Source organism: Notothenia rossii (genome assembly GCF_949606895.1).
Source record: "Notothenia rossii genome assembly, chromosome: 12".
Lineage (NCBI taxonomy): Eukaryota > Metazoa > Chordata > Actinopteri > Perciformes > Nototheniidae > Notothenia > Notothenia rossii.
In genome coordinates, this window is record NC_136911.1 from 3,375,965 (window position 1) to 3,385,600 (window position 9,636).

The window sequence follows — 9,636 nt, forward strand, 5'->3', positions numbered from 1 at the left end:
AGTGACCCAATACTTAATTGTCCAAATGACTCTCCATATCTATCATTTTAATTTTAATGTATACTATTGCTATCATTTCACAAATCAGACTTTAGTTACACCTGGAGTAAATGTACAAGCTAACACTTTAATGCATCAATAATTATAATCAAAACATATCATTATATAAATTATTCTCAAATGGACCGATCTGCACAATGACTACTTTAACTTTTGGTACTTTAAGTTTATTTTGATGGTGGTACTTTTCTACTTTTACTTTTGAATGCAGGACTTTTACTTGCACCAGAGTATTCCTACACTCTGGTACTGAGTACTTCTTCCACCTCTGCCTTTTAAGAGAACAAGGTTTTGAAGAAGTGGGATATCTACATTCCTGTACGTAAAGGGCCCATGGATGTTATATATTTCCTACGGAACGTAAAGGCGTCCTTATGGCACGCTGAATTGTGAGGGGAAGTTGGAGAAGGAACCAGCCAACCACGAGCGAAGGCGTGTCTCGCCGGTGGGAATATGAACACGAGAGGCTCAACTGTCAATCGGAGCTCGAGGAGTGCGTGTGGAGATAAACAACACGAGGCGAGCACTCTGAGCTCCTCGCGGAACAACTGGCAGAGCTGGTGAGTTCTTTTGCTCAAGTACTGCACTTAAGTACAATTGTGAGGTACTTTTTTTGAGTATTACCATGTAATGCTACTTCTACTCCAAAAGGGAAATAGTGTAAATATACTTCACTACATTACATAAACAGCTACTTTTAACGAAATGCATCTCTAAAAAAATTGAACTAGTGGACTCTTTAAATCACAAGAGAGACATTATTTGAATAATGTATAGCCTACTAAAAGTCATCAGAGCTTTGTTTGTAAACAACAGTCAAATGCGACTTAATGCAACAATGTTATCTAGAAATGTCACATAATAAATTATACACACAATGTTTCTGCACAATGAGTACTTTTACTGTGATACATTAAGTACATTTACCTGATTGTACTTTTACAAAAGGAGAATGTGAATACTTCTTCCAGCTCTGAGGGTAACTCCTGACGCCCTTTAACTGCCCGTGTACAGTCACAGCTGTTCACTGTGCAGTATCTAAAACTCTTTCTCTGTCAGATACCCAGACAGAAGCAACATGTCACATCAGCCGATGAACGGGTTCGGGGGCAAGGTGCTGACCCTGGAGAACATGAACCCCAACGTGAGGAAGGTGGAGTACGCGGTGCGAGGAGCCATCGTGCAGCGAGCCGTGCAGATAGAGAAGGAGCTGAAAGAGGTGAAGACTCATGGAGTTTAGCGAGCTAATGCACAGAGGCGGGGGTAGGACTATTGTTGCACAACATTGAAATACTCAAGTAAAGTAGGCCTACTAGTATCTCAAAAGTGTACATTAAATGAACACAGTTACTATAGGCTACCACTGTTGATAAAGCACAAGGGATGTTTTTATTAATATTTCAGTCGTGCTGACGCGGGAAGTTTAGAGCGGTTATTATTCATTTCCATGATATGACGGGGAAGTTGACGCTTTTATGTGGAACATTTAGTTTTATTGTTTTTCACATAGCTACGGGTAGGCCTACAAGCAAATAGTAAACTCCAAATGTTGAGAATTGAAATAACGTGTTTGTGGGATAGAGGAAGGTGTGAAAAGCTGTTGAACCACCTGGAAATTGACTTAAGCCAAAAGCCAAATACTAGTCGGTTTTTCTTTCGGAAATGAGTTTTAAGAGCAAACACAAGTTATTTCCCTGCTTTTTTTCTCTCACAAAAATTGTATTACTGTATTTTCCCAAACTCTTTTTTAATCAATCAAACCTTGAGTGGCTCTCAGTGTATTTTGGCACCCATCATTAGCTGTGAAGGAAGACACGAGTTATTTACCATGCTCTTTTTCCTCAATATATATGTCAACAAAACAAAGAGGTAGGAAAGACAAGGCTATAAACCTGACTAATGACATGCAAGCATTTGACAGCTTGTGCTGAGAGAGTGGAGGCAGGAAGTAGATGGTAGTTGTTTTAAAAGCCCCTGCATGACAGCTTGTTATGTTCTGCGCAGCCCTTCTCATCTCACATTACATCCTACAGTGGTCATTTGGATCCAGCATGCATTCCTCAGCACTTTAAACAAGGAGCGACGCAGCCCTCAGTAGTTATGTCCTTTTTATTATAGAGCCACATCCTAGAGGGAGGGACTAAGTGTTTGCATTTCAGGGGTAAAGAGAGGGGATGTGTGCGGTAGAAGGTTATTACGTAAGATGAGAGACGACATTCTCTTTCCTCTTTTGTGTCTCTGGGTTTGCTCACCTCCCTCCTCTTCACTGGGGGGGGGGGGGGGGGGGGGGGGGTTCATTGGACAGAGCTGCAGCTGTCAGGCCCCGCAGCGTCACAGGCCTTTCTCTGCGAGGACCTCCAGTACACGCAGCCCAAAGTGCTCCAGTGCCTGGGAATCCACTTGTTTAGCCTCCAGTGATGAAAGGAGCAAGGAGCAGCTAGAAAGCTCTCCTGCAGCACCATCGTTTGCTTACGAATTGTACAGATTTGATTTCAGACATTTGTTACTCTTGCAGCAATAAAAAAGGAGTTAAATGAAAGTGAAATCCAGGAGTTTTTCTGCGAGGTCAGGAGGGTTTCCATCCGATGTCCAATCAGCTGGGAGTGTGTGTTTCCTGTCAGACCTGTGACTGGAACACTTCTCCTGATGGCTCAGCACATTTTATGCAAGTGTGTGTTATACGGCTGGTGTGTTGATGACCCTTATTCATCCTTAACCCAGACATCTAGCTAAGCTTTGATCTAAAGTCTGCACTGTCAAGGACAACAGAGCAAGAGACCAGGGAAGAACACTTCTTTTATTTAGTTATCATTTGTGTAATCACAAAAGTATTTCTCTTTCTTTTCTTTTCTTTGTGTGGAAAAACATTGGCAGGAGTTGCATTTATCGCATGAGCAAACCTTTCTTAGTATTCCAGCCTGACTGGACACTGTAAGGACAGTGTATCAGATTAATCATAGACTGAGTGAGATTCAGCCTGGTGGCCCTGAGGGTCTCTTCTCTCTCTCTCTCTCTTTCTCTCTCTCTCTCTCTCTCTCTCTCTCTCTCTCTCTCTCTCTCTCTCTTGTCACTCTCTCTTGTCTCTCTTGTCTCTCTTGTCTCTCTCTCTCTCCTACCTCTCTCTCTCTCTTGTCTCTCTCTCTTCTCTCTCTCTCTCTTGTCTCTCTCTCTCTCTCTCTCTCTTGTCACTCTCTCTTGTCTCTCTCTTGTCTCTCTCTCTCTTGTCTCTCTCTCTCTCTCTCTCTCTCTTGCCTCTCTCTCTCTCTTGTCTCTCTCTCTTGTCTCTCTCTCTTGTCTCTCTCTCTCTCTCTCTCTCTCTCTTGCCTCTCTCTCTCTCTTGTCTCTCTCTCTCTTGTCTCTCTCTCTCTCTCTCTTGCCTCTCTCTCTCTCTTGTCTCTCTCTCTCTTGTCTCTCTCTCTCTCTCTCTCTTGCCTCTCTCTCTCTCTTGTCTCTCTCTCTTGTCTCTCTTGTCTCTCTCTCTCTCTCTCTCTTGCCTCTCTCTCTCTTTCTCTCTCTCTCTCTCTCTTGCCTGTCTCTCTCTCTTGTCTCTCTGGGCTCCGGCCTGTGTAATCAGTGCCTGGCGCAGCGAGGGAGAATCAGTGCCGAGCTCCTCTCTTTCCCCGAGAACAGCAGCGTCTTTGTTGCTCCGGGACTGAAAAGGAAACGTCCGGTTACTCACATTTCAAGCAGGCCCATAAACCCAGAGAACCTGTGCTTTGCTCCCGCTGTCATGTACGGTCATAGAAACGCTAACATTGACTTAATCAAACGGAAACATGTACCCTTGGACGCCTTTTGCCTGATATGTTATCATGTAATATCACGGCTTGATAAGTGCATAGTGAAATGCAAAGTCCAACTATATTTAGAAAAGGGATGAAACCTTTTTATTTGTGTTGCCAATTGATGTGCAGCTCTATCTGTAGCTTTGTGTGTGTTCAATAATATGATATGAGCCACTATTTGGATAACCACTAGGACATGTTTGCACTCACTCACCCGAGGCAGGTTTCTACATGTTCAATTAGATACAAAAATTCACAAGAAGTCAAACATTTCTTAATCTAATCAGATTTTCTGTTTCATTATACATTGAGTTTCACTTCAGCCTGCAGTCAAATGTAATGACTCTTCATTTAATGAACTGATTCTGAATGCACAAACTATAAAGCCATAAAACTCAAGATTATCATGATTTTCATTGCCCAACACTGGTATGAAGAAACATTGGACAATCTATAGTCAAATTGATTACGTCATCTGATAAACAGCTGCAGCGTGTTGTGGCCCACAGACTTACAGGCGCCAAACTAAAGATTAAATGTCCACTTAAGGCAAAGAGATCAATATGAAGGACTCTGATTCGATCCGAGTTGATAGAAGAAGCAAATGGTTCAGACGAGGAGGGACATGTAATGAAAAAGAACCAAGCTCGTCACACTTTTGGATTAAGGCAGCAGTTCTTGAGTGAAACCAGAAGCAGAAGGTGTGTGTGTGTGTGTGTGTGTGTGTGTGTGTGTGTGTGTGTGTGTGTGTGTGTGTGTGTGTGTGTGTGTGTGTGTGTGTGTGTGTGTGTGTGTGTGTGTGTGTGTGTGTGTGTGTGTGTGTGTGTGTGTGTGTGTGTGTGTGTGTGTGTGTGTGTGTGTGTGTGTGTGTGTGTGTGTGTGTGTGTGTGTGTGTGTGTGTGTGTGTGTGTGTGTGTAGAAACAAAATAAAATGTGCTACTCAGAGCCAGAGCTGGGAACAACACACGTGATTATATTAGGATTTCATTTTCCTACCACCAAAGCCCTAAAGAAATAAAATCGGGATACCTTTTTGAATTTCAAACACAGGAGTTGTAAGAAGTCTGAATCAACACGGATGAATCACTTTTGTAAACAAGGGTGTGCGGGATATGCAAACAACCTTTCCTCTCTCTTTGACTCTGGGCATAGGAAGGGAATACCTTTCTTTGTTTAGAGACGTTTTTATGTCTCCATGCTGCGGCTGGAGGCATTCGTTTTTGAAGGTTTTCCATCCCATTCACTCTGTAAATGTCTTAACATTTTAAATCAAGGATCTCACAAAACACATATTTGGCCATAACTGTAATAATGAACATTTCACACAGATGTCTCGTAGGATTAAATGATGACAATTTGAACTGTTATTGACTAGTGGGCGGAGGTCGCTGTAATTCCTACTTTGAATTGAAGCCATAAAGTCCTCCCTATCCAGATGGATGTCTCCTCCCCTCGTTAAAGTTTCACACATCCTGTTTGTGGAGCTGTTGCTACATGCGAGAGATAATGGATGTAAAGTATTTATGATACGAGTCAACCTGTTCTGACTTCTTCTCACATGCTGTGTTTTCTGTCTTTTGCATTTTCAGGGAGTCAAGAAACCTTTCACAGAAGTCATCAAGGCAAACATTGGTGACGCCCACGCCATGGGTCAGAAACCAATCACATTTTTCAGACAGGTCAGACATCTTTTGAGTGCCTTTTTAATTTATTTAACTGTGTTGATGTATGCACCAAGACAAATGCCTCGTATGTGTGAACCTACTTGGCTATAAACCTGTTTCCTATACTTCCATGTTAAACTGGCCTTACTGGATTTACACAGACTAAATGCATAGGTGGAAGAAGTATTCAGATCTTGTACTACAAAAGTAGAAGTACCAGAGTGTAGGAATACTCTGTTACAGTAAAAGTCCTGCATTCAAAATGTTCCTCAAGTAAAAGTAGAAAAGTATTCTCATCAAAATATAGTGAAAGTAGCGACAGTAAAAGTAGTCATTGTGCAGATTGGTCCATTTCAGAATAATATATATGATATGTTTTATAATGATTGATCATGAAAGTGTTCTCAAAGCTGGTAAAGGTGCAGCTAGTTTGAATGACTTTGTATACTGCAGGGTAGCTGGTGGATTTACTCCAGGTGGAACTAAAGTCTGATTTAACACTTGATTAGATTTCACATCATTCATCCACATCTGTAAAGTAACTAAAGGTATTAAATACATGTAGTGGAGTAGAAGTACAAAGTAGCAAAATATGGAAATACTCACTAGTAAAGTACAAGTACCTCAAAATTGCACTGAAGTAGAGTACTTGAGTAAATGTACTTTGTTACTTTACACCACAGTCTAAATGTTTCTGTTGGATTTGTATTCTCTCCCCTCGTCTCAGGTCCTGGCTCTGTGTGCGTACCCTGATCTCCTGGAAGACAAAAAGTTTCCAGAGGATGCCAAGCAGAGAGCCCGGCGTATCCTCGGGGCCTGCGGGGGCCACAGTATAGGTCAGACACCCCCCCTTTCTCCTCCAACCACATCCACCCCTCCTCCATCGCACCCACCTCCATTCGTCTACTCATTAACATTTGTTTGGACAGTGTTTGACTATTCAAACAGGCAGTGAGTGTTGTTTTTAAGTCCAAGTTCACTGTCATGCAGAGATGGCACAAGTACCCACATCCTTTACTCAAGTAGAAGTACAGATACTCGTGATTAAAAATACTCTGGTGAAAGTAGAAGTACTGACTAAACCTCTTGACTCAAGTCAAAGTAAAGAGGCTTTGAAATGTACTTCAGTAAAAAGTACCCATAACTTGCAGCTGTTTTAAAGAGTACCTGACCTCCCTTTATATTAATAGAACAATAATGTCATTGTTAGCTAATGAATGTTTCCATGCTGAACAACGGCAACATGACAACGTTTCCATTGGTCCCTCTTCTTTAGAGAAGACCAGGAAATGATGGATACACGGATCGTGTTCAAATCAATAGGCACGCAATGACTCTAAATAATAATGATCACGCCACCAAACACACATTCAGACTAAAGGAACCAGCCTGTTTGGAAAATGAGAGAAGTAGAAAGTACAGGTATTTGTGTTTAAAAAGTAAGAAGTAGAAAGTACAGGTATTAGTGTTCAACATGTAAGAAGTAGAAAGTACAGGTATTTGTGTTCAACATGTAAGAAGTAGAAAGTACAGGTATTTGTGTTTAAAAAGTAAGAAGTAGAAAGTACAGGTATTAGTGTTCAACATGTAAGAAGTAGAAAGTACAGGTATTTGTGTTCAACATGTGAGAAGTAGAAAGTACAGGTATTTGTGTTCAACATGTAAGAAGTAGAAAGTACAGGTATTTGTGTTCAACATGTAAGAAGTAGAAAGTACAGGTATTGTGTTCAACATGTAAGAAGTAGAAAGTACAGGTATTTGTGTTCAACATGTGAGAAGTAGAAAGTACAGGTATTTGTGTTCAACATGTAAGAAGTAGAAAGTACAGGTATTGTGTTCAACATGTGAGAAGTAGAAAGTACAGGTATTTGGGTTCAACATGTAAGAAGTAGAAAGTACAGGTATTTGTGTTCAACATGTAAGAAGTAGAAAGTACAGGTATTTGAGTTCAACATGTAAGAAGTAGAAAGTACAGGTATTGTGTTCAACATGTAAGAAGTAGAAAGTACAGGTATTTGTGTTCAACATGTAAGAAGTAGAAAGTACAGGTATTTGAGTTCAACATGTAAGAAGTAGAAAGTACAGGTATTTGGGTTCAACATGTAAGAAGTAGAAAGTACAGGTATTTGTGTTCAAAATGTAAGAAGTAGAAAGTACAGGTATTTGTGTTCAACATGTAAGAAGTAGAAAGTACAGGTATTTGGGTTCAACATGTAAGAAGTAGAAAGTACAGGTATTTGTGTTCAACATGTAAGAAGTAGAAAGTACAGGTATTTGTGTTCAACATGTAAGAAGTAGAAAGTACAGGTATTTGTGTTCAAAATGTAAGAAGTAGAAAGTTCAGGTATTTGTGTTCAAAATGTAAGAAGTCAAAGTAAAAAGTCCTCAGAAAAATAAGTAGTGGAGTAAAGTACTGATACCAAAACAATGTACTTAAAAATGAAGTAACGATGTATTTGTACTCCACTACTTCCCACCTCAGGGGCCTACAGTGCGAGCCAGGGCATCGAGTGCATCCGTCAGGACGTGTCACGCTACATCGAGAAGAGAGACGGTGGGATCCCCTCCAACCCCGACAACATCTACCTCTCCACCGGGGCCAGCGACGCCATCGTGGTACACGTTACACCGTTTACTAGTGACTCACTGTAGGCCATCAGTTCATCTGTTGCCTTACCCCTGCACATGGGACACACTCTGGGTATAATCGCCCCGTGAGTCTCTTCTTTGTTTATCTCCTGTTGATTATACACTCTGCTGCACTTTGCACATCCTCCACCCACAGACCTTTGCCACTGAGGATGCAGCTTTTTCCAGTTTTATGTAACTAAATCAGGATCAAGGATTTTGTGGAGTGGGGTTAAATGAGGTCCGTATTCAGTGTAGTAAATAGTGGATTGAGGTTTGCACGCCCTTATTTGGCATATTTGTACCTGCAGGAAGCTCATAGGGGTTTCCAATTTGATTTGGGTTTGAGGGACTTGTTTATTTGTTTCCAGAACTGACGGTTATGCTATTGTTCGAATCTAGATTGGCGAAGATTAACAAATCATCGGACAAATGTCATTTTTAAAAACAGGCGTAATGTTATTTATAATATATCCACCTTACTTTTTGGGCACACTAGAGACGTGTATGGTCAAAGGGTAATTTTCAACAGTGTTACGTCCCCCTCTAGGGTAGAGGAGATTAACATACACCAGAATGGAATTGGTAATAGTTACAAGTAGTTTATTATATAACAGGGTGAAACAAAATGGAAGGCACGCAGCCTGAACAAACAAAAGGGCCAAAAGGGCGACGACTTAACTAAGGAACAAACAAAGGGAGGACTCGAACAAAAGGAGCCTGTTTACATACAAAGAAATAGATAATAACGAACTAAATAACAACTAAAACCCTCACTGTCAAAGTGGTACAGTCTAAATACAGGAAACTGTACAAAAACACAGCTAAATTAAAGGCAACAGTCACAAAATCCTAAGCTACTCTACACACTAACTTAGCTACTCTACACTCTAACTAAGCTACTCTACACACTAACTAAGCTACTCTAGACACTAACTAAGCTACTCTAAACACTAACTAAGCTACTCTACACACTAACTAAGCTACTCTACACACTAACTAAGCTACTCTAAACACTAACTAAGCTACTCTAGACACTAACTAAGCTACTCTAAACACTAACTAAGCTACTCTAGACACTAACTAAGCTACTCTACACACTAACTAAGCTACTCTAAACACTAACTAAGCTACTCTAAACACTAACTAAGCTACTCTAAACACTAACTAAGCTACTCTAAACACTAACTAAGCTACTCTAGACACTAACTAAGCTACTCTAGACACTAACTAAGCTACTCTAGACTCTAACTAAGCTACTCTAAACACTAACTAAGCTACTCTAAACACTAACTAAGCTACTCTAAACACTAACTAAGCTACTCTAAACACTAACTAAGCTACTCTACACTCTAACTAAGCTACTCTACACTCTAACTAAGCTACTCTAGACACTAACTAAGCTACTCTACACTCTAACTAAGCTACTCTACACTCTAACTAAGCTACTCTACACATTAACTAAGCTACTCTACACACTAACTAAGCTACTCTAGACA

General features: G+C 40.7%; 1 protein-coding gene across 1 annotated transcript in view; it reads left to right on the forward strand.

Annotated features, from left to right (window-relative positions):
• Positions 1–473: 473 nt before the first annotated feature.
• LOC307026689 (alanine aminotransferase 2-like) overlaps positions 474–9,636 on the forward strand; it is a 17,059-nt gene continuing 7,896 nt past the window's right edge. Inside the window, exons 1-5 of the mRNA XM_079662277.1 lie at positions 474–620; positions 1,120–1,279; positions 5,435–5,524; positions 6,237–6,345; positions 7,992–8,125. Of these exons, the coding sequence (XP_079518403.1) occupies positions 1,139–1,279; positions 5,435–5,524; positions 6,237–6,345; positions 7,992–8,125 (474 nt within the window). The 5' untranslated portion in view covers positions 474–620; positions 1,120–1,138. The remainder of the gene's footprint in view (positions 621–1,119; positions 1,280–5,434; positions 5,525–6,236; positions 6,346–7,991; positions 8,126–9,636) is intronic.